This window comes from Choristoneura fumiferana, chromosome 12 (assembly GCF_025370935.1).
Source record: "Choristoneura fumiferana chromosome 12, NRCan_CFum_1, whole genome shotgun sequence".
NCBI lineage: Eukaryota > Metazoa > Arthropoda > Insecta > Lepidoptera > Tortricidae > Choristoneura > Choristoneura fumiferana.
The window spans coordinates 21,530,636-21,557,290 of NC_133483.1; the positions used below are offsets into that span (position 1 = coordinate 21,530,636).

The 26,655-nt window shown below is 37.0% G+C and overlaps 1 protein-coding gene across 2 annotated transcripts in view; it reads left to right on the forward strand.

Moving 5' to 3' along the window:
- Positions 1-26,655, forward strand: part of LOC141433598 (QRFP-like peptide receptor) — a 248,127-nt gene that overhangs the window by 197,355 nt on the left and 24,117 nt on the right. Inside the window, exons 1-3 of one of the 2 annotated variants that reach the window (XM_074095709.1) lie at positions 11,899-12,037; positions 20,549-20,775; positions 22,575-22,680. In XM_074095709.1, the coding sequence (XP_073951810.1) occupies positions 11,956-12,037; positions 20,549-20,775; positions 22,575-22,680 (415 nt within the window). In that variant the 5' untranslated portion in view covers positions 11,899-11,955. Of the gene's footprint in view, positions 1-11,898; positions 12,038-20,548; positions 20,776-22,574; positions 22,681-26,655 lie in introns of those variants that run through there. The other variant, XM_074095710.1, reaches the window with a different exon arrangement.

A 26,655-nucleotide genomic window follows, 5' to 3' on the forward strand; every position in this document is an offset into this window, starting at 1 on the left:
TAAGTGACTAAGTAAGAAACACAAGCTGAGATATGAGGTGCATAGGGAAATTCGTGTCGGTACCGTTGACCATCAGTGGTGTAGCGGTATAGCACGCGTACGGATTACCGAGGACCTGGGTTCGATTCCCAGTGATGGTCTTATTTTCTGTTTTTTTCTGTGCATCTATATTTCAGTTTGTATTTTCAATTTCATGGACTGAATCACCAACTAAGAAGTTTTGCGTACTTAACAGTTAACACGTTGCACCTATAGTTAAACCTAATATAATGTACAGGTTAATTAAGACTAAAATAAAAATAATTGTTTACAAAATATACATACATAGGTACATGTATACATACATACTTACATACATACGATTGAAAAACATAACCCTCCTTCGGGCAGTCGGTAAAAAGTTAACATTTCAGGAAAATGGGTAGAAATACGAAAAAAAATGTTTTTCGTTTCCCGTAATAACTAAGTAAATCAGCTGATCGGGCTTTTGACTGGGAAGACGAAAAACATTTTTAATTTTAACACACATTCACCCCTTAATTAAATAGTGTCGGGTAACAATTTATACACCTTCAGTGTATAATATCTCAAAGATAAACATTACTTAAATAATATAGAACTAGGTTATGTATATATAATAATTACGTTAGATACTTAAATAAAATAAGTTATATAGATTTATCATCATTTAATAATGATACAATAAAATTCAATTTATTAAAATCTCAACCACGGGGAATTTGATTCTTGTGTACGCGGCAACACAGAAAGGCGTTTAGGGTTCATGTTATTTTATTTTGTAATTTCGAAATTATACGATATTTACTGATGGTATGTGATCCCAGTGTCCTTCTTATTTCTTGTAGTATTATTTTTAAACATTTTCACTGCGAAAACTGGCATTTTACTTCGGTTTATGACCAAAATTTAACAAAAATTCGGGACATGCACATTACGCACAGTTTGCAACGCGACTGAGTCGCCTCGGGGCTCAGGTACGCCGATTTCGGCGTACTATTTGTTGCCGCATTTGACAAGTACGCCGGCGGTATCTAGTCGAGCGAGCGCGCGAGACCAATCATTCATCTAAGGATTCCAATTATTACTGTCAGCCGAGTCCTAAATTTAAGCCGTGGTGGCCTAGTGGTTTGACTTGTCGCCTCTCAAACAGAGGGGCGTGGGTTCAAACCCCGGCTCACACCTCTGAGTTTTTGAAATTTACCACGAGCTTTGCGGTGAAGGAAAACATCGTAAGGAAACCTGCACAAACCTGCGAAGTAATTCAATGGTGCGTGTGAAGTTCCCAATCCGCACTGGGCCCGCGTGGGAACTATGGCCCAAGCCCTCTTGCTCTGAGAGGAGGCCTGTGCCCAGCAGTGGGACGTATACAGGCTGGGATGATGAGTCCTAAATTTAAATGTGTTTAAATTTAGACGCGAAACCTAACATTGGGTCTAGAACACTTGTATTTTGGAAATCAAGGAAAACACATAAATATAACCTAACCAACAATAAAGAAATATTTTAACAAAAAAGTAAAACTGACTCCATAAAAAATAACAAAAAATGGAACCGACTACAAAACCCTTGAAAATATTTTTCTAGGTACGCACTAGCTCGAAGTCGGTGCCTCAGCACGAGCCAGCAGGAGTGGGACAATAGTCGTCTACCTCTTTTACATACTATGGGTTTCAATCCCTCCTTTTTGAAGTCGGTTAAAAAGTTGGAAAACCCCCCGACTTTGACACTTCAAAGTTCAATATCTTAAAAACGGCTGAACCGACTTTGATGAAACATATCTAAGAACTATCGCTAGCAAACCTGCTTTCAAATAGAAATCCGCATTCAAATCGATCCACCTTTTTAAGAGCTACGGTGCCACAGACAGACAGACACACACACACACACAGACACACATAGCGGTTAATATTATAACACTTTGACAAAACGTTAGTTTATATCTGGATTGAAATATAGAATACTATTTATGTTTTTCTATATTCCCACGGGATAGGGATAAAATCTCGAAATAAACAAGCGCTGGGTTTAGAGTCATGAAATTTGGTATATACTATAGGTAGCTGGACGTCTGGAATAACACATTCGAATAATTTTTATCCCGATATTCCCACGGGATAGGGATACAATCTTGAAATTTCAATCGCTGGGCTTAGAGGCAGGTGGTAAGACCTTGTGCAAGTTCCGCCCGGATTGCTACCACCATCTTGCTCGCTAATCCTGCCGTGAAGCAGCAGTGTTTGCACTGTTGTGTTTCGGCGTGGAGAGTAAGACAGCCGGTGAAATTACTGGCACTTGGGGTATCCCATCTTGGGCCTCTAGGTTTGCAGCGCATTTGAAATACCCCTTGCAGATGTTTATGTGCGGTGGTGATCTCTTACCATCAGGAGACCCACTTGCTCGTTTGCCATCTAGTCGAATAAAAAGTCTTCAAATTTTGGACAGTTGTTCTTAACACCTCAATGAAGACCACGATATAAATTTTGGGCATTCCCAGAGGAATTTTGTTAAATCCCGGAATTTCAATTGTAACTACCAGAACGAATAGTTTACGCGTGCAGCAGCAGCGGGTAAACACTAGTAAGGAATACAATACGGTATTTGACAACTTCTGATTTTGCCATATCTTAATATTTTTATGAAAATATAGATATACAGATAGTGTTTAGCGAAGAGAAAATTTTAATCGGTTGAAAATTGGATTTATAGTGATTTTTTGAAAAATCTATATACATGTCTCTTTCTCAAACGCTTTTCTTTATGCAGAAAGTATGGCGGTACTGGCGTGTGACGTCACATGCCAGTATGTCTTTCTCTGTCTAATCTTGAATTTCAAACCTTTATAACTTTGTTATTTGTAAAGGTAGCTTCAAAATTCTTTTTCTATTCGGTAACAGGCATTGTGTAGTTTTAATTTATAAAACATATACAAAATAGTCAAATACCGTATTATATAGGTTTAGGCCGATGTTCCGACGCGGGCCTAGTGCGGATAGGGAATATCACACACCATTAAATTGCTTTGAAGGTTTGTGCAGGGGAAGGGGTGAAATAAGACATGAATATTCGGACAATCGTTCTGGGGATAATAGTGAGTTTTCAGTTGGAGTGGATGAAATCGCGGGCAAAAGCTAGTATTGAAATAAACCCAGAGAGCTCTAGAACGCTTCTGAATATTTTTCCTTAATCAAAGTTAATTCAACGCTGACAATAGAACTGATTGGAGTCGGCGGAAGTAAATAGGATTTGCCTCTTCTAAATTTGCCTAACACTAGGTTTTCTCTTCAATTCGAATCAATTTCAATTGGTAATCAGAAGATTGAATTGGAATTTTTAAATTGTGATTAAAATTTAATTAAGATAAAAATTTATAAAGTTACAAAAGCAGTTACAAATCTATTATATGGTCATTAAGATTGTTTTTTTGGAATCTTTTTGTATTTATTTTATTTCAATTCCAAATTTTTGTTACTTTTACGGTCATCCCGTAAAACCCATATCGAAAATACAAACTGAAATATCTGCGCTATAGCACGTGGCACGGAATGCCGAGGACCTGGGTTCGATTCCCAACGCTGGTCTTATTTTTCTGGTTTTTCTATGCATCTATATTTCGGTTTGTATTTTCGATATAAAATTTAATTCTTAGGATATAGTATCTTAAAAGGATAAAGGGCACACTTCTAAGAGCACTTCATGGCTCGTCTGTGTCTTTTTCTATATCTGTTAATATAATTTTGCTCAAGAAAGAGTGGAACTATTAAGTTGAAATGAATATCTAAGACTCGAGTAAATCCTTATAGCTATAGGTAATAAAAGCTTTTAAGTAGGTATGTGTGCCATGGCTGGTACTTGATTTAATGAATGGATTGGATGAATTTGATGAAGGAATGCTGTAATATCTATATCTCACGCGCGATCGATCCAAATAAGCCACGCCACCATCTCGGTACCATAGAGATATTCTAGTACATAAGCTAGTATATAGTGTAATGTAGCACACTTTGAGTTCAGTTGGAGATCAGTAAAGAAGTTCAAGTAATCCCGACAAAAGTCCATTTACTCCCCCACATATGTTTCCCCTAAAGTATGCACTCGAAATATAAAAAAATGCAACCGAATTGATAACCTCCTCCTTTTTTGAAGTAGGTTAAAAAGTTATTTTAAATTGAATGCTATGTTTGTCGCTACTATTGAACGGAGTTACAATATTTTCATTGCAGCAGGGTGCGGGTGACAGCTGTCAATATCACAAGACTAGAGAGTCAACTTGTCGAAACTTGAGTCGATAAAACTAATAATTAAAAATTCGATTATTACGCTAATTTTGATGAGAATATTAGTGAAATTCTAGGTTGGAATATTATTTGCCACTTAAGTAAATGCTATACGGAGTTTGCAAGAATATTAGTTACTTACCAATTAATGCGTACCGATATAAATCAAGATCCATTAGGTCCCATCACTAAACGGTTACGTTACATGCTTATTACGCTTAATTGTGCTTTGAATTTAATTAATTGGTTATAAAAAATAAATTTATTTCGTCATACTCGTAGTTCTTTATGTTCAAATATTTTACGCCAGCCGTCAGGCCTAGAAAAGCCGTATATTTAGAAAAAAGCCGTGGTGCCTAAAAAAGCGTGGTGTGCTAGAAAAAAGCTTTGGTGGCCTAGAAAAGCCGTGGTGGCCTAGAAAAAAGCCGTGTGCCTAGAAAAAAAACGTGGTGGCCCTAGAAAAAAGCGTCGTGGTGGCCTAAAAAAGCCGTGGTGGCTAGTGTTTGACCTATCGCTCTCAACAGAGGTCGTGGGTTCAAACCCCGGCTCGCACCTCTGAGTTTTTCCAAATTCATGTGCGGAATTACATTTGAAATTTACCACGAGCATTGCGGTGAAGGAAAACATCGTGAGGAAACCTGCACAAACCTGCGAAGCAATTACATGGTGCGTGTGAGTTCCCAATACCGCACTGGGCCGCGGGGAACTATAGCCCAAGCCTCTTGTTCTGAGAGGAGGCCCCAGCAGTGGGACGTATATAGGCTGGGATGATTTTACGACAGTCATATTCAGGCTACAACTAAAATATAATTCCATATAATTTAGACCGCAGCAACTTTTTTTGAGTAAAACGAAACGTGCATCAAGTGTTACCCGCACCATGCTACAACGAAAGAAGTGTAATATGATTATTTTCTTAGTTCTCCACGAAAACGCGTAGGTGTCGCTCCTGGCCGGGTTTCGAAGAAACTAGATAATTTTACTTAAAAAAGCGCGTACAAAAATAAACTTTAGACTTGATGGCGATTCAGGGGATTAAAAAAAAGGTTCTGAGTAAATTTTCCGGCACTACGTTTTACTTTGGCGAAACAGATTCAGTATTTACTTTATATAATAATGCTAAGTTAAAAGGAGATAACTTGAACAATAAGGATTAAATGGTCAACAATTGAGTTGGATTATTTTATTTAAAGTTTATTATGTTCGTTTTAACATACAGATTGATTTTAGAGTCGCCAACATCGTCAAGACCAATAAAAGTTAATTATAGACAAGCGTTTTGTAGCAGTAATTATTGAGATTAGTGTTCTCAGATTCTTTTTAGTACCCGACTTCCCGATGGAGGGTTATGTTTAGAGGCTACGAGTATGTATGTAAATCCCTATCTAACATTTTCATCTTCTACATATGTTTTACTGTTAATATTTTAATTTGATTTGTGATTGTTAGGTATTTTTATCGTACGTACTCGTTTACTTACAATTTTATATTATAATATATATAATTGTATATATATAATCGAGTTTCAGCCCGAGCAAAGCTCGGTCGCCCAGGTACTTCTATATTTAAGTAGGCTGCAAAGATTTCCTCTTCTATATGCCACTTTTTTATTAAGTTCGAAGTTCGGTCGCCTAAGTAATGGTCCTAAATCGACGTTTATCTTCACAGACCAGGCTTTATGCTACGAAGTGCAAAATTCGAACTTCATATCTTGCCGTCCCACTGACAGTGAGAAGGACGGTACGATACGAACTTCGATTTTCGGACTTCGTAGTTATGTACTTTGTAGCGATATGTTTCCGCAAGTATTTAACCGAATCTAATTTAGATTCGGCAGTTATAATAAAATACCGGGGTTTTACCGAATTCCCACGGGAATCACCAAAAATCCATTGTGGGTTTCATTAACATTTGCATATCGCGCTAAATTTCGTGTTTCTAACCCGAGAGTATTTCGCAAAAAGAATTTTGGATGTTTTATGCAGTTTATGTTTTATGATCTCGTCCTTAGTGTTAATAATTTCTTGTCAAAACTGATTTCTTGTCAATTGAAATTGAAATGAAGTTAAGAAGGATTAATGTAGCTGTGAAATTTTTAGGGGCTCGACTCGTAAATTGTGATAAGGGGACCCAATACGTGCAATAGTAATATATAGCTAAGTGCTGCCCGCGACTCCTTCCGCCTAGAGTAGGTATCTACGTTTATCGCTATCCCATGGGTTACATAATTATGTAGATAAATAAAAATACATCTGTTTCTAAAGGTGACCATAGGGCTGGCTCTTTCCTCGGGCAACGTATACAATACGTATACAACGCGGAAACGCAGCCAGCCTTATGAGCACCCTCTATATTAGGACCCTCTTTTAGGATTAGAATAAGTTGGTTTTCTTTGCTATTTTTTGTGTATATTGTGTGTAAATAAATGAACAACTGTTAATAAAGATCCAGATACACTGAAATATTTTTATCAGAATTTCTCGTTTAATGAAATTATAAGATTTGATGCTCTCTAATGCTTCTCAGACTAATTTGAGTTTAATGAAATACTTCACAGCCCATTAATTTGCGCACTTTCAAGCATTAGGCAATTTATAGCGTTCCTAATTATTGGGTAATAGTAATAACTCCAGGTTTTAACGTCTGAAACGTAATTCCGTGAATGGTTTTCATTTCATACCACAAGTAAATGTTAAAAGGAAATTTACAAAATATATATGTACCTTTATTCGTATATGAATGTTATACAAATTTTATTACAGGACAAACATGAAATAGAACTATTCACTTACATAAAAGAAAGGAAATTAAATTTCAGTTGTTTATCTAAGAAAAGTGGTTAAAGTGGATTAAGGTCTCACAACACCGTATCGTGTCAGGCACGGAATGTCATACGATCTGCTTGAGAAGCTACAGGCACATACAGAATGGCCACGCTCCGCCCCGCACCGGTTCGAGTTACCCCACCCCTCAAGCGCAGATTACAGGAAAACGGAAAGGGTGCGCAACGCACGATGTATGTCGGCCGCACGGCACTAAGTTCGGGAGCAATTATTTTGCGAAATGGTAACGGTACCCTACCTACTAACTTTTTCTAAATAAATAATTCTGAAATTATCGCGATTAATACATGAAATAACTAGCTACCGAATAATTCGTTTAAGTTTGTGGTATATCTATTGTAATTGAAAATAATAATGCTTAAATACACAGACAGACACATTTTAAGTAGGTTTAAATATATAGGTAAGATTAACGATTACATTTATTTGCACCATCTAAGCCATACCTTTTAAGTACCTTTAAATGTCATTGGTAGCACTTATTAGGGTTTTGCGATAGTCAGCCCTGTGTATCTTACGCACACATTGACGCTTGTACAGACATCGTCGCGCCTATGTAGATTCAAGAACGCGTATTTTGTACGGCGTGGCCGCCGTGTGGCCATGGTCTACCACGTTAGAGTGCTGCCGTGTTTTTTTTATATTTGGATTTCGATTCGAAATTCGAAAAACTCAGACGTGTGAGTTCAAGCTAGAACTCACGTTCTGCTTGAGAAGGTACAGGTCAAAACACTAGGCCAGTGTTTTTCAATCTATGGGTCGCGGATACCCCTTAAAGGGGTCGAGGTATCTTTAAAATACTCTAACCGTTATTGTGTATGATTATTCAACGTTTGTATTATCAAAGTAAGATAATACAAATAACTGTAAGTGGAGTCACCAAATATTTAAAAAAATTTAGGAGTTCCGCGTCTTAAAAAAGTTTGAAAAACACTGCACTAGGTACGGTCAAAAGCATAAATATATAATAACGTATATTATACGTTACCAAGACTTCAAAAATCTATACACCTTTATGCCACTAAACATAAGGTTGATGTATACATATTTTTACGTTATGGCTGTCTATCTATCTATCTATCTATAGCAGCTCTTGTTGCGTCCGTCTTCGAACGTAGGCCTCCTCTTCACGTTTCCACGTCTGTCTGTCCCCTGCCACCTTCATCCAGTTCATCGATATATATGTACTAACGTATATAAGTATGGTAGAATATAAGTCTATGATCCAGTTAATGCCGGCTTGCTGCCGGATGTCATCCGTCCTTCTCTTAGGAGGTCTTCCTCTACCGCGTTATGGCTGTAATATATATTTTTGCATTCGACTGTAGGTACTATGGCTTATTTTGACTCGTACTTGGCTGGTTTTTTTTTAAATTATTTTTGTCTAATCTTGAGATTCTTTACGTCCCCGCTTCGCTCCGTTTCTATAGTATAGAGGGGTCCCTTTAAATGGCCTCCGTTTCAAACTACCTGCACTAAAAATTTACGCGAGTACCGACGTAAATTCTTGAACCTCATTTCGTTCTAACCCCGCGTGAGTTGAATCAGAAGTTATGTGTTACAGTTTTATATTAATCCCAATTCGTTATCTTCGTCTCGGATGGAATCATAATTCATCATCATCATCATCCCAGCCTATATACCTACGTCCCACTGCAAGGCACAGGCCTCCCCTCAGAATGAGAGGGCTTGGGCAGTAGTTCCCACGCGGGCCCAGTGCGGATTGGGAACTTCACACACGCCATTGAATTGCTTCGCAGGCTTGTGCAGGTTTCCTCACGATGTTTTCCTTCACCGTAAAGCTCGTGGTAAATAATACTCGTGGTTTCATAATTATTCCAGTAAAACAATTCGCCCAGAAATTATCCATTTACAAGTATGGACCATTCAAATGAAAAATAGCAGAGCGCGTAGACTTTTTCAAAAGTTTGCGGCGTTGTTTTCGTTATTACCAAAGTTCGATCATTCTTATTTTATCGTGCACTAATTAATGTACCGCCGTAGGTACCGTAGAAACGGATCAAACTAGCCTAGGCACAGTATAGCTAGCGTCAAATACATCGACCTTATGGTTAGTTGCATAATAGTTATTTATGTGGCTGGTGCATAATGCCTAATTATGTATAGCCGCATACATAACTTTATCTACATGCATATCATAAGTTTTCTATAATATGTTCAGATATGGCCTGTATTTTTAAGTTAGTGTTACTGATAACTAGTTTGAAGTACCTACGAAAGCTTAAATAAAACAGATAATAAAAAACTAAAGTTTTATTTATAATAATAATTATTATCTACATGCATATCATAAGTTTTCTACAATATGTACAGATATGCATTGTTAAAAAAAGTATTACCGATACTTTAATGTAAACATTAAGATGCACTGTACTTTAATGTGAACATTAAGATGCACCCGCAGATACCAGGTTTCTTAATAAAGGCCATTTGATAGTCGTTTCTGAACATATAATAGGGAAGTTATGATATGCATGTAGATAAAGGTATATAGATATTTTTGACGGCTTGGTTACGTACCTACATATATTTATGCCCTGAACTATACATGTAAGTATGGTATTGTGACCTGTAATATGTCCCACTGCTGGGCAAAGGCCACCACTTTCTTTTGCCACTCTTCCCTGTCCTGGGCATGCACCTGCCAATCGAGCTGAAAAGCGCTCAGGTCGTCCCGCCATCTCCTCTTGGGTCTCCCTCTGCTCCTTTGACCATCCTTCGGAACCCATTCGGTAACGATTAGTGATCATAGGTCTGGATGCATGCGGCAGACTTGTCTAGCCCAGTCCCACTTCAGCTTAGCGGTCTTGACACCCACATCGGTTATACGGGTTTTGGAGCACAGTGCCGTGTTTTTGATTCGATTAGTTCTTCGAACATCCAGAATACTGCGCTCCATTGTTCGATGGCAAACCTTGAGCTTGGACTTTTGAGCTTCAGTCAATGACCAAGTCTGTGCGCCGTAGGTTAAGATGGGAAGAATGCACATGTCGACGAGTTTGCGCTTAAGTGACAGAGGAAGGTTGCCCTTCATTAGCGTCTTCATGGACCAGAATCTCTTCCAGGCATTATCGATACGCCTATCGATTTCTCTGGACAGCCTATTTTCGAAGGATGCTACCTGGCCCAAGTAGACAGAGTCGACGTACTGTATATCTTGCGCATCTACTGTAACTCTACGTTTCACGTTTTCATACTAAACTTAATAATTCAGACTTGCTTCTCGAAATCTTCAGTTACTTGTACATTTTTGAGCGAACGCTAAGTAAAATTAAAAAAAGAAGTAAAAACTTCCAAATTTAGCCGGAGAAAGCGTTTGTGATAAAATTAGAGAAACTTCTTAATATAAAAATTTCTTGGATACCGTCGTAGTTATTGTGTAAAGATTTCTTTTAGTCAAGACCTGATTAGATTTGGTATTGTAGATATTTATAACAAATATAGTTTATTTTGGGAATTAAGCTTACTGTTTAAAAATTACAAGCACAGTCGGTCATACTCGTACTATGCTTTGTCCATGTCTGGTAGGTCCTGAAAGTATCTGGTGTCTGGTGGGTCTGAAGGTGTTGAATATACTTAAGTTTTTAATATTCTGTTTTTAATAATTTGCTCGTGAGCTCTCACGTACTTTATAAAGGATCAATTAACACTAAGACTAGCGGCCAAATGTGCTTTATGAAGTACAAATTGTACATGGAGTTAAGATTTTAAATAAATAAATATCATTGGACACTTGACACCAATTGAGCTTGCATTATGGATACTAAGCAACGGATAAACATACTTGTATATAGAGATAAATACATACTTAAAGACATGTTATTTTTATATATTTATCGTATGGCTTCCACATTACGCTTAAATTTACACTTCGTAAGGTATTCTGCTGCTTCGCTCGTGAGGGTTTTTAAGTCCTCTATCCTCCCTCCGTATCTTGTTAGGGGGCACTCCAGCACGATATGGCGCACTGTCTGTTTCGGATGTCCACTTTTGCACGATCCACTTTCACTCCAACCCCATTTTTTCCGAAGCAGGTTACAGTGGCCAACTCCTGTCCTCAAACGGTTGAGCAAGCACCAAACATGACGTGACTCCTTTAAAACCAGAGGGGTGGGTGTGCGGATTCACCTCAAACACGTCAGTCGGTTCAGCAGAGGCTATTTAGTCCGTGAGCCAGGCGGTGTTCAACTCCAGTTGGTGTTGGTGCGGCAGTAGTGCTGGCGGGTTACAGGACTTCAGTCTCGTGGCCTTAAACGTGGCCAGGTCCACATTGATAGGCAGATCGGGTCTTTCACAGGCCATACCTGATTCTCGCCGGAGGTGTTGCATGCTGCGAAGGTGGGGTGGAGCAATGCCAATCAAGGCTGGCAGCCAGAGGGCAGGAGTTGTTCTCATACAGCCCGTAATCATGCGCTTTGTGTGTTTGAGCTGTGTGCCATAAGTAAACATCCGAAAAGAAAAGTCCAAGAAAAAGAAGTATTTTAAGAACTTAGAAATAATATCCAAAATAACAAAGCTGGTGAACCACGTCTAGGTCTAAAGTACTACGTTTGTTAAAAAAAGTTAGGACCAAGGAGAATAATAATATTATTCTTCTAAATATATTTTAATATAGCTTGAAGTAAGTTTTAGTGTAAAGGCAAACACACACGCATAATACGCGCATTCTCACAAACTTTCGCATTTATAATATTAGAAGGGCTCAACCCATAGTAATTGTCACTTTCTTTTCCAGTGTGACCAACATCTTCCTGGTGAACCTGTCGGTGGCGGATCTTCTGGTCACTCTCTTCTGCATGCCAGTGCAGATCGCCAAGTCAGTCACGCTGTTGTGGTACTTCGGAGAAGTCATGTGCAAGACTGTCAACTTCTTACAAGGTATGATTTTTGACACGCGGTTTTAAACGCGGTTGACTGACTGACGCGAATAAATGTAGATGACTTGATAGTTGAGTGGTTGGAAAAAATCGAGTACAAAGCTGGTTCAGGGTGTAATTTCTGGTCGGGGCAGATCACGTCACATCATCAGCGGCAAGAACCGGACTTACAGCGGCAACCGGTGGATACAAAGTGGTGGTTGTCGCTCTTCATGTCGTCCTAAGGGGGAGGCCTTTGTTCAACAGTATACGGTTCTCTGCCTTTTCCCAACTCACGATTCTGAAACGTTTCATTTGCCAAACTGTTTCATTCCCCAACTTAGGATTTACTCTGAAACTATATATTTTTCGGAAGTTTCTTAAAACAAACCTAACTTAACCTAATGTGTTCTATAAAAACATAAGAAAATACATATGCTGGATGTGGGCGACATAAAATGACTTTTTATAAAGCAAAAAGTAAAATCTTCATCTAAGACCAAAGCAATCAGGTCAGGTGTAAACAGCCACAAACAAAGAAGTTTCTACATATTTTTTTCAATTATTTTAAATTTATATAAAACTAAAAATTAATCAAATCAATCAAAATAGATCAATAAAACTAAACATTTATAATTATAATAGTAATGCGTGGTACATAGTAAGTGAACAATTGTTTACACTGTTGCTATTTCATTTCCTCGCCATCGAAGTCAAAAGCAGAGTGTAAAACTATAGCCTATTTTCCCCTCGACGTGTCTATCCACACTCGTCGTACTGGCTCGGGTGGCTATATGAACGTCTCGGTTAAAATGGCTCGTTTTATGCTCTCGTCGTACAATCTACTATAGATATTTTTTTTGGTTTCGGAGGAAATTAAGATTTGGGAAATAAAACAGTTGGCAAATGAAACATTTGGCAAACAATTCTGCAAAAAGGCAGGATACGCGCCAGTCCCCCTAGTGGCCTGCCAAGTCTTCGTTTTCCGGTTCGTGGTCGCCACTCGAGGACCTGTCTCTCCCGATTAGCGTAGCTTGAGGTCCCGGGTTGTATCCCGCGGGGTAGATGAGAATAATACGAATGTTTGTTCTCGAGTCTTGGGTGGTTAATATTTAAGTATGTTTATTCATTGTCCAGCAGTGTGTGTTAAATCCAACAGTGCACGCCCTACGTCTGATTATGATGATGATGGCTGTCCAGTAATGACGCAGTATGAATGTTTGCGGCTGCTTATTATATTAGTCAGTCAAGACACATAGATCCAATTATACAGCAGCAAACAGTAAGCACTAAGCAATAAACCCGAAACACAGCAATTCATGCATATTTTACTAGAACCCTGTTCAGTCCAATGAGTCTGAGCAACAAGTCAAATAATTGGTCAACATAATTATGACTTTATTTAATACAAATTACTAATATTATTATTAATAATTAAAAAAATGACGTCTTAATTAACTAGCATATCATTCTAAAACAGAAATGCACTAAGCAAGACAAAAAATCAAGAGAAATATTAAGTAAATAAATAAAATAATAAATAAATATCACGGGACAATTCACACCAATTGATCTAGACCCAAAGTAAGCTTAGCAAAGCTTGTGTTATGGGTACTAAGCAACGGATAAATATAATTATATAGATAGATACATACTTAAATACATATTAAACACCCAAGACCCGAGAACAAACATTCGTATTTTTCATACAAATATCTGCCAAAAATTAAAAAGGCAAAGAAAATGGTAAGATAGAATAAATAGTAGGAAAGAAAGTATAGAAATTTAAATATTTATTACATAATTAATAATCATTACTAAAGGTAACAATAATGTACAATAAAAAGTCAGCTAATAAATAAAATTACACTAAATAACGATTAATAATTAATTAAATAATTACAATTTGAAATCCAGTTTAAATGCTCAAAGCAAAACAAAAACACACGGCATTGTTGGTATAAAATAATGAAACACAAGCCAGCAGCAACCGTCTTAAACACGATCGAAACTAAAGATTCGCAATTTTGAACATAAAACTACCGTGAGACTCACTCATATTAAATTTATATTGACCCGGATAACTCACGTCTTAAATCGAGTCTTAGATTGAGACTCTCTCTGAGTCTCGATCTAAGACTCGATTTAAGACGATGGTGAGTGAGTGAGACGGGTGAGTTATCCGGGTCAATATATTTAATACGATCGAACTACTATCGAACCGTTTTGATTTAGAATTCACAGTCGCATTGGTAGACATGGTTTTATTAATAACTCCTAAATACAAATTGACATGATAGATTCCTAAGATATACCTCAACCTAAGATATAGTATGTTATTAAGCACATTACATTCCTATTTCGTATGTATAATTATGCGGATTACATCAAGATGCACAAAGTTTTGATTGGTTCTGATGGTAGCTTAACTACAGCTATCTAATAAGTACTTTTAAAGGAGCCAATCTCATACATTATCTTTATTTGGGGAATACCTAATAATATCATGTTTTAATGCTAATTATGGTTTTTAGGGTTCCGTTGCCAAATGGCAAAAAACGGAACCCTTATGGATTCGTCATGTCTGTCTGTCAGTCTGTCCGTCCGTATGTCACAGCTTTCCAAAACTAGCTTACTAGCTTAGCTTTTTATTATCTTCAAGTCTGCTCTATTTTTCCTAATTGAAGTTTTACAAAAAGGAAACTTGATTTTCCACTAATTTTTTTCCCTTTCTTATGTTAGCAGAAACGTCTTTTACGCTGAAAGATGTTTTTTTTTCAAATTTAAAATTGTTCTCCTGAAAAGTAGAAAGGCTTTAATTCTCCCTAAATTATCTAACTTGTTTACAACATAAACGACTAGTTGCTTGAAATGGTTTAATCCGACGTTTACGACGTGGACGTTTAGGAGAATTAAATCATTTCAAAATGCCATTCCCCGTAAGTTTCTATGAATCTATTGTAGCCTGTCGTCCTTAGCCTGCTTTGGTTTTGACAGTATTTAAATGGATCGCTTTTGTCCTGAACTTATGCGAATAAACCTTCGAAACGACGTAATCCATTGAATAGAAAGATCCAACTTTGTATCATAGTTTGAATATTTGCAGTAGCATAGTTTAGCGGCGGTAAAAATACAAAAAACCACACGATCAAAAACTAATATTTATATAGACGATAACGTTGAAATAAAACATCACGAGGATGTAAAAATCTGCAAAGCAATTCAATGGTGTTTATGAATCTACCATACCACACTGGGCCTGCATCTACTACAGCCCAAACCCCTTCAGTTAAAGATGCCCGTGCCCAGCAGTGGGACGTATATGGACCGAGATTAACTAACAATAATAACGGTTATAAATGATAAACGTTATCCGTGTGTTTACTTATTTTCTCAAACATGACATGGAATATTGACGTTGTGATACAAATAATAGGCCGGGAAGTACTCGTATCGCGCGGTCACTCTAGCGGCCTGCAAAGAGATTTCATACAACTTTCCCGGCCGCTGGCCGGCAATGCGACCGTCTATTGTTTCAACGCGCGCTCTGCAGCCCTTGCCGGCTGCCAGCACCACCCGCCCCGCAGCCGCCGCGCCAGCAGCCACACAACAGGGCGATGTAGCGTCGCGCCAGCTGGATTTCTTATTATTTTTTTTATTTCATGTCATGTTTGAGAAAAGCACTATACAAGCTTCGGCGTGAAAGAACTTGCCAGCCTTTTATACCTTTCCTATATTACTCGTACCTAGTTTATACATACTAACCTGCAAGCCTTTATTTCCCGGCCTCTGCAGTAATGTTCTATTGTTTGTAGAAAGTAATCAGAATTACTAAAATGATTTCATGTCTTACACAAATAGCAAGCTGCACTATCTCAGATTACCCCGCGGGACATAGAAGACGTATACCCTTTACCGTAGAAAAATAAAGAAACAACCCCGATAAACGCGAAGATTTACCTAATGTACAACAGCGAACCTAATCCTTTTAAGGGAAATCTGAAATGAAAATGAAATGAAATGAAAAATGTTTATTGCACAGCTAGTAGATAAACTTACATTTCGACCCCCAAACTAAGTAATGACCTGTGTCTTGGGGAAAAGTGATGATGAGTTCTCCGACATCTACGATACAAGTATAAGTACATGAATCGAAGAACTGCCTATGAGAGTTGTACAATAAACAATAACACAACAAAGATACAAAATAAGAGTTAAAAAATAATAACAACAATAATACTACTAATAAAGATAAAAAGCTAGCTTAAATACATATAACCTCGTTCAGGATACTACTAAGAGGAGATTTTCGGTGTCCTGATAACTAAGGCTTTGCAACCATTTTTTAAGATTAATTTTAACCTCAATTTTAACTCTAGCTTTGACACGAATAAATATTCTTCTACTTTTATTTTCTAAATTTACAAATGACATCAATAACAATCTGTCGTATCTGTGATTATGATAGAATTATAGCATTAAAGCCACAAAGCCAAAATCGATTGAGGCGTATAAAATGACAGCAAGCCAAATTCAGAAGGCGCCAGGCGGCATTTAGCTACCCTTGAAGTTATGTCTCATTTTTAGAGTTGCGTAGTCGAGTGATCGGAACGCAGATATATTTACCTAAACTTTCTAGGAAGAAGTAATATGGAGTTGTTATTTATTTGTTAATTTATAAAAAATGGGATACTTGGTTTTTTATTGTTGCAGTCCGTTATATCTACATGTTTTAAAGCAAACAGACTTTTTTGGGATTATTTTACGTTTTAAAAATTCATGTTAGAATGAAATAAATACTTATATAGATGGTAGTTATAATTTGAGTCTGGTACAATTTTAGTTGTCTTACGACATTAAAACATTGATTTCTAGGAGTTTTTATTTATTTTAGTGCATGTTTGTGAAAAGCACTATACAAGCCTCGGCGTGAAAGAACATGCCAGCTTCGTATACCTATATATACTCGGCCTGCAAGCCTTTCTTTCGCGGCCTCTGCAGTAATGTACTATTACGTTATTCTCAAAAAAACAGGGTGCCTTATTGTGTCAAAGTCAAAGTCAAAGTCAAAATATCTTTATTCAATTTAGGCTATAACAAGCACTTATGAATGTCAAAAAAAATCTACCACCGGTTCGGAAAAACCTCTGCTGAGAAGTACATAAACAGTAAATCATAATGGGAAAACCATATATACAATGCCAGGTAGATAGTGCAAGTGTTGTACAGAGAATTCTGGGTCTCATTTTCGGCTCATGTATTTATTTAAAAGAAAATAAAGAAAAAACATTTATTCACAATACAAGACACAACAATATTATAAGGTACAAATAAACAACCACAAAGGTATGTGCCATTGCGGTTGGCTCAGCATAATGCTAAAGCTTTAAAAACACCCCAGAGCTGATTTTCAGCCAGCACCGTCGGTAACCCCGGTATTTAACTGAGAATTAATCATATTTTAGAATTGATTGGTTTATTTGGACGAATGTTGCACGGAATGGTCAAACTTTATGACATGGTTAACATAACCTAACCTAACCAACAAAAAGTTGGACTTGGTCACTTCAAAGTTCAATATCTCAAAAACGGCTGAACCGATTTTGATAAAACATATCTAGGAAGCATCGCTAGAAAACCTGCTATCAAATAAAAAAACCGTTTTCAAATTGGTGTACACGTTTAAGAGCTAACACACAGACACACATAGCGGTCAAACTTATAACACCCCTCTTTTTGCGTTGGGGGTTAAAACATATTAATATAAATTTAATGATTAAGCTAAATAATATCAAAGCTTAATACAAATAAGGTTTAGTTTAAATAAAACAGATTAATCTTTAATTTGTTATAATTAACGCCACTCTAGTATATGAACACTTAAGCGCACGTCCACTTCATGATATTTAAAAAAAGCATTTCATGATTTAATATGATTACTTAATTTTTTAGGATTGCTAAACACACACAATTAAACTTTCCATTTGTATAATTTTTCTCCTGGATTCTGGTTTAAATAGTTTTTAAACTTACTACTTTTTATAAAGTTGCGTTGACTAATGGGTGTCATTACTAAATTACGCTGGTGTTAAAAATGTAACACGCACTGTTTTTTCACAGTTCGATGTCTATCTCGAGTATATCTGTGGTTTGTGACAAAATAAGGAAAATAAAGGCTCTTCATTTTCAGAAATAAATTAATATCGCGACATTCAACCGGATATACGAGTCAATTACATTTGACTGACTCATTTTAATTACAAAACGACAACATCCTTTTTGTGGACAAATGAGTTTTGACGTTAAGTTCCCACTTTATTTGAAACGAAATAATGTTATTTAATTTTTTCATGTTTTTCGCTTTTATTTATTTATTTATTTATTTTTTTGGTGAAAATGGAATAAAATTAGGTATAAACAATGACATCAAATTTGACCAACAATTTGGACAGGTAATTATGTAATTTGTATTAAAACGGGTAAAGAAATACAAACACACAAAGAAAGAAAAAGGCTACGACTTTCAAAGAGAGAACGTGCATCATAACCATTGTCAAAAAAAGCATAACATTACTTAACACTACTAATGAAGTCTTATATTACTAGACAACAGTTTTTATTTTTTCAAGTGAAAATGGAGTCAGAATTAGGTTTGATTACTTCATTTGACTTGGTATTTGGTATAGATAATTATGTAATTTGGATGACAACTGAATACAAATACGCTCATGAAAAAAAACCCTGTTATTATTTTCTTTTTATCAAAAACTTACGTCTGATATGTAAAAAAAAATAAACTGTTTATTATAATTATGATTGGTCTTTTGGAGTCTTTTTGTATTTTTTATTTCAACTCCAAATTTGTTACTTTTACGGGTATCCCGTGAAACCACATCAAAAATACAAACTGACACATGGATGCACAGAAAAACCAGAAAAAGAGACCAGCACTGGAAATCGAGCCCAGGTCCTCAGCATTCCGTGCTGCGTCTTTTTCTGGTTTTTCTGTGCATCCATGTCTCAGTTTGTATTTTCGATACTGTTTATTATAAATCAGAATAACATTAAAAAAATATAATTACTTAGTTAGTAATCTTTATTATTTAAGATTTTATAACTAAGGATTGCGAAGGGCGGGCGAGCCCTCATCTATAATTAGAATATAATATTCACATATATTTCCATGTTACATTCTACTTAAATCTATATTGCTTAGGTATACTATTGTAGGTATTTGTTTATTGCCTGACTTTGTTTAATTCTGTTATGTTCTTTGTTGTTCTGTTTGTGGTCGCTCCCGTCGTCTGTATTTCCGGGTAGAGAATAGTCTATTCCTGAATTAGTGAGATACACCTTTGGCCTCACCTGCACTTTTCGTCCGGTAAAACAGGACTCATTCACGAGTCAGTTTTAAAAAAAAACAATGATATAAGTAAAAGGCTAGAGACACGATGATAGTCAACACTCAAGTTAACGCACCAATGTCGTCAATAAAATGATGCTCTTTATTTCTTCCTTTAACCAAGGACCCCTAAAACCCGGATCTCAGATTTCTATATCAAAGAGTAATTCGATATACACCGCGTGACGAGCTTCTCAGATTATTGCCGACTCCTCAACACGTGGGACTGTCACGCAACAGTATAATTTCTCCCGGAGCTGGTAGACATTATACCTTCGTGAGTCCTCGTGTACTTTATAAAGAACAAAGTTTTTCATTGAATAAAAATAAAAAATGTTGAAACAATAATATCCAAAATAACAAAGCTGGTGATCCAAGTCTTAAATAATAAGTACTTCGAAAGTTAGGACTCAAAATACATGGTGTTTTTCTTGATTTCCATTAATTTCAACGGACGGCTCAGTTCGTTGAATGAAAACACCTCGTATAAACTTTTTGGGCAAGTAGAGAAAAGCTTTTTTCATAAATTTCATAAATGTTAAAGGTCAAAATGTAAAATTCACAAACTTATCGAGTGACACTGACGTGACACATAAAAGAAACTTACTTTTTTTTTGCTAAATACGTATGAATTAACTACACTTAAGTTATGGACGTTAAAAAACGTCATAAATTAAGAACCTTAACCCTTTACGGCCGAGAAACAGTTTTTCCGATTTGTTTTCCTAAAATGTCAATTAATTGTGGTTCGCGAAAAGATGATTAACGCGCGTTCAGAATATTTGCACTATTGTATCGAGCCGGCCGGAAAGGGTTACACTGATTTACCGAAAATAAACAACTATACCATGCGCCATATAAATCTGCCTAAAAGTTCATTACTTAATACTCAGTTTTGACGCATTTTTGAGATACAATTTTTTATGCGACGTCTTTACGTTACTCCCGGATTGTGTTCGAATCGCTTATCGGTATAGTGCCTATTAAATTATTGGAATTATACCTTTATAGTTTTTGTGGTACTAGTCGGGGCAATGAACTTTTAGGCAAAGTTAGGCGGCGGAAGGTATACCTCAATTCGTGAGTGCCTTGTCTGTTTAAAACTGTTCAAAATGGTACTTTTTGCCATAGGGGTGGCAGTGGCCTCATCTGTGTTCACCATCACGGCAATGTCAGTGGACCGGTACCTCGCCATCACCCAGTCCCTCCGCCAGCCCTGGATGCCCTCCCGACGGGGGGCTTGCAGTCTCCTGGCAGCGCTCTGGATCATATCGCTGGCTATCTTCGCTCCCCTGCTGGCTGTCGCCGCTGTGGAAAGGGAAATGGTGCCAATGCTGGCCAGGACGAAGAATGGATCGGTGAGTAATGTCATGACACAGATTGATAAAAAAAACAACGATTTGTAACCGACTCCAAAAAAGGAGGAGTTTCTACGTTACAATGTTTGTATCCATCCATACTTAATATTATAAATGTGAAAGTGTGTTTGTATGTTTGTGGGTTTGTCCGTCTTTCACGCCCTAACGGAGCGACGGATCGACGTGATTTTCGGCATAGAGATAGTTTATTGGCCCGAGAGTGACTTAGGCTACTTTTTATCCCTGAAAATGCACAGTTCCCGAGGGAATAGCGCGCGATAACCGACTACCACGCGAGTGGAGCCGCGGGCAAAAGCTAGTTTGTTCATAAAACATGCTTCAACCTCTATAATTCATAAAAAATTCACGAATAAGACTTTATAAATATTCTGAAAAGGAAGCTTTGTACATTTACAAACGTCCAATCATCTTATCCTTCGTAAAAATCAGAGCATATTGATGCCTTAAAAGCAAATTCTGATCGAGGGCATTTAGATATCTTGTCTTATTCATTCCCAGTTGATGGATTGCTCAGCTTCAAAGGGTTGAACGGAGTGTGGCTTTTGCAAAAATGTGAATCTTTTATATTGTCGATTATATGAATATATAAGTTGACAGATTGAGACTGTGGTTACATGTAGAAATATTTTAGGGTTAAACACCTTGCTAGGAAAAAGTAAATTTTATTGGGTCTCAGGAACACGTAAAGATATCAAGTTGAAATTAATTTAAAATTCTCAGGGCTGTTTTATATCGTTGAGAAAGCCTCTGCCAGTATTTGATTACATAATTTAAGTGTGAATTAATTTAAAGTAATTGTTACGTAAATATATGAACACTCGCCGTCGCCCGCGACTCCGTCCGCGTAGAATTCGTTTACCACTATCCCGCGGGAACTATGCAATTTTCCGGGATAAAAACTATTTAATATCCTTCCCGGGGACTCAAACTATATGTGTACCGAATTTCATCCCAATCGGTTCAGCGGTTTAGACGTGATTTAGTAACAAACATCCAAACATCTTCACAAACTTTCACATTTATAATATTAAGTAGGATATGAACATTGGACCTGCAGGCACCAGAAAGAGAGGAAGACCAAAAACCAGATGGGCAGATGACATTGTAGAAATCGCTGGTAAACTATGGATGGAAAAAGCCAATGATAGAGACTATTGGGCATCTCTGGAGGAGGCCTTTACCCTCAACTAAGAGGGGTTCCGCATGAAAAAAAGATTATATACATTTTTTAAACTTTTTTTTATAATTATAGTATTATAGTGTTTATAACCTAATGTTTCGAACTGCTGCTTCTGGTATGCGAGAAATAAAAGGCTTTTTTATTTTTATTTATTTATGAACATTGGAAATAACACAGGTTATAAAATAAATAATAAATAAATAAATATCACGGGACACTTGACACCAATTATTATTATGTTTTACTCCTTATTGTCGATAAAAAGTTTAAGATGAGAAGCAGAAGTTCAAAGGTCAGTTACCATATGAATGATTGATAGGGCATCAGAAACAAGAGCGGATACTCTAATTAAATCAATAATATTTAAATTGCACACTAAGGGGCTGTTTCACCATCCATTGATTAAGTAGTGTTAAATGACGGTTAGATGTGATGCGGTCTCCGTCTTTTCGAACAAAAGAATACTGTAACCTACTTGCGAATCCAATCGACTAACCGTTTATTGGTTTTAAAGCGACTGAAAATCAAATTTTCTAGAAAAAGGTGTGTTTTACTAGAGCCGTAAAAGTAATATTTAAATTGAAATTTTATTGCACAGGCATGGATGGAGAGAAGCATAGAGTTTTGCACCGAGGTGTGGCCAGACTCGATACGTAAGGAGCTGTTTGGCGCTTTCAGCTTCGTACTAGTATACGCTATACCAGGTAAGTCGATAATAGTATAGTTAGAATGCATATAACGGCCAAGTGCGAGTCAGGCTTGTGAACCAATGTTTCTATACTTTGAAGGTTAACAAATAGACTGTGACGGTAGAGCCCTAGTAATCAATATGTATGCAGTGTGAGGACATTGTATATTGATTAAATAGGACTCCTCTTCATTTGAAGCGACAATTTTTAGTTAAAGGGTCATATTGAAAACCAGTGCTGCGGCTTGCCGTGGCAACACAATGAGTATGGCCCTTTTTGCTTCTTTCGGCACAATGTCTTTTTTTCTTTCTTTTTTAGTATGTAAGAGTATGTAATAAGGTTGTCTTATTTTAATACATTTATTCTTTCTTTCTTTCTGTCTCTTTCTTTCAATTAAAATTTACATTAGGACTTGTCTAAATTATTGAGACACAGTTATATCTAAAGCAGACGAACGGAGAGCGCAGCAATATTAACAGGTTTCCTTTTGTCAACCTTCAGGTACAGAACTCTTAAAAGTTTCATTCAGGAGACTGTAGTTCTAGAAGTATTACTAAATTAAGATTGGTTTTTTGGAATCTTTTTGTATTTTTTATTTCAATAACGACATCTCTTGTCCGGGTGAGCGGTTAGTTCCAATGGGGTGCTGAAAGTTTCTCGATGAGGGCTACAGCATAGATGTCGCTAGTGTCGCTGCTTAAGTGACTAAACAAGAAAACAAACAAGCTGAGATATGTGGTGCATAGGAGAAATTCGTGTCTCTATTACACTGTACAGTGGTGGTGTAGGTGGTATAGCACATGGCACGGAATGCCGAGGACCTGAGTTCGATGCGCTGGTCTTATTTTCTGGTTTTTCTATGCATCTATATTTCAGTTTGTATTTTCGATATTACTTAATTCGCTACTTACTGTGATTGAGTTTGGCACGATATCTTTACCTACCTTCTCGTCAAATGAATAGTCACCAGCATTAATATCTGCCACTGCGAAGCTTGCAAAAATATCTGACACGTCCTTCCGGCTCTAGAAATAGAGTCGTACCTATCAGATATTTATGCACGCTTGTTGTGTGAGATATTGGTGCTGGTGACTGTACCTATTCAATTTTTTAAAGCAGTTTTTTTTAAGTTCTCCTGTACCGAGACTATTTATTAGGGACGAAAGCTGTTTAATATTTTTTCCGATGTTCATAGCCTCACTTCGATCAATTTACAATTTTATATACGAAGAATTTTAGCACTAAACTTCTACGTACCTTAGAAATTTTACAGAAGGGCTCAATTTTGCAGCCACGTCTGTTGAAAACCACTCGAAAGTAGCAAGATAAAAAAATAATTTATTGAATCAGGCGTTACTTTGCTGAGGTCCATATCAATGAACTTAAAGAATTTCTTTGCTCACCCGCGACCTTATGATAGTTAAGTTTATGCAAAATATGCGTGTTCATGCAGTTCCTCCACCTCCACACTGTAAGATTACACACAAATCACACAAACCCATCTATCACCACCACCACACACTACACTGACGCGATTCGAACTCAACCAGAGCTCATCTTCAGAGCAACACAACCGTACACTATAGTAAATACTTGTTTATATACAACTGATTTATAATCCATCTGGGGTTATTCACATGATGTTTTTTCGAACTGAAAGCCTCTTAAAAGCTATGCAAAGTAATGAAGTAACGGCCCAGGCACGACTACGCGCAAGCGATACCGCGGCGAGCGTTATCTCTGATCATATACCTTGCTGCACAGTGGTTGCCTAGCTGAGCTTAGGAGTGTAAAAGTTATATACGTTTCTCATAAACTACACACTTAAAATGGACAATTGAAAGAAAGAAGAAATTTATTAACTAATACAGAAGACACACAAATATACAATACAATACAAAGACTCTTTATTGTATACCAGAAATAGTAAGTGATACAGAAAAACAGATACACAGTGAAAAAATTACAAGGTAAGCAATAGGCAAAGCGGTGAAGGAAAACATCGTGAGGAAACCTGCACAAACCTGCGAAGCAATTCAATGGTGTGTGTGAAGTTCCCAATCCGCACTGGGCCCGCGTGGGAACTATGGCCCAAGCCCTCTCATTCTGAGGGGAGGCCTGTGCCCTGCAGTGGGACGTATATAGGCTGGGATGATGATGAAGCAATAGGCAAAAGCAACAATAGGCAAAGTACCAATAGGTAATATAGTAAAATTACACAAATAGACAAAAAAATGCATGAAAACATACAGAAAATTGCCAAAATGATAAATTTTTCAAACACGTGGTTACAACAGTATTCGTCTGAAAAAATCTTATTTTTTTGCGTCATTCTGTCTATGTTAGCCAACCATCTAAAATATGAGCCACCATGGATCCATTTCACAGTAGGTACACGTTTCATAGTGACATCGCATTAATTAACAAGGAAAATCGTAATGACTTTTCCTTTGAAAGGGTTCTACGGTGGCTCATGAATTAAAGTCCTTGACCGTACCTAACACTGACTATTGCTTTGGTAACACTAAATATCTGGATATTCATAGATTCAAATTTGTATGAACCCCTTGGCGTGTGAACCCAACTCGCTCTTCGCCAGAGCTTTGAAAAAGTTCTTCTTGTAAAAAAGTGAAATTTTTGGGAAAAGTGTCGATATCAATTTCGGAAAAATGTATTTTACGACTCTAAGGGGCTGTTTCACCAACCATTGATTAGTCTTAACTGACGGTTAAATGTGATGCCGTCTCTATTTGTTTTGTTCGAATAGACGGAGACGGCATCACATTTAACCGTCAATTAAGATTAATCAATGGATGGTGAAATAACCCCTAAGGCAGCAGATCCTGGCAGCACACGCAAAATTTGTTATAGTTTTGTTAAAATTTATTCCTAAGACATTCCTGGAAATTAGACATTATATTAAATTAACTATTATGAACTTCGACCAATTATGATTTTCAACTTTAAGTACCTATACAGAGAGTCTCTGACCATGGAGATTTAAATGCAAGGTTCAATTCTCTTCGATACTACTAATAAATGAGCAACTTTTGTTCTGCATTTTTTTTTAAATATGTTCACTGTTATTTTAATTTTTATCTTACAGATTAAATATTATTTTCAATGTATGCAATGCAATACAAAATTGACAGCACATTGATACATGTTTGTCTAAGAGTGTTAAATAAATGTCAAAAATTAAAGGCCACCGTACTAAAATACAGCGATAACACCGCCATGTCCAATACACTGATTTAACGATTAAACTTTGAGGATCAATAAATTATGTAATAGTACATTGTGTCTTAAGGGCGTAAATAAGGAATTATGAACGAGAGTCTATTAAAGCCCGAAGTCGAAGACTGAGGGCTTTAATGAGTCGATGTTCGTAATTCTAGTACCGCCCGTGCGACATGCAATGTTTTTCATCACATTTGCGAGTAAAAATTATATTTGTAAAGAAAAAATAATTCTTCCAAATATGGCGATACCTTAGGCTGCGCTCTTGGCAGCGTCGCCTCCCCCTACCTCAGCATGTGCCTGAGCCGCGTGTGCATGTGGTCCTGCTGCTACGCCATGCGCAGCGCCATCAGTACGGGCACGGACTCATTTACCGACCTTGGGCTTCATGACAAGTAAATGTGTACGCGCAATGACTCATTACCGACCACGGGTTTCATGACAAGTACATTAAGTCGAGGTTTAATTTGGGGGGTGCAACAAAGGTAACCTGCATGTTTCGACGCTGTTTACGAGCAAGTGTGATGAAAATTAAAGTTATTTGAAAAACTTTATAAAACAAAAGTAGATTAGTTATGCGAGTAGAATTGAACCTTGAATGCAAAGCCCGATGGTCAAAGAAATCCTGTATAACTTGATATACCTAAAGAACCGATAAAACGCTCGCCACGCCATTATTCGTACTCGTAAACAGTCGTGACGTAGCCGTAACGTGATTCGCGACCTAACAAGATTTAATTCAGCATTTAC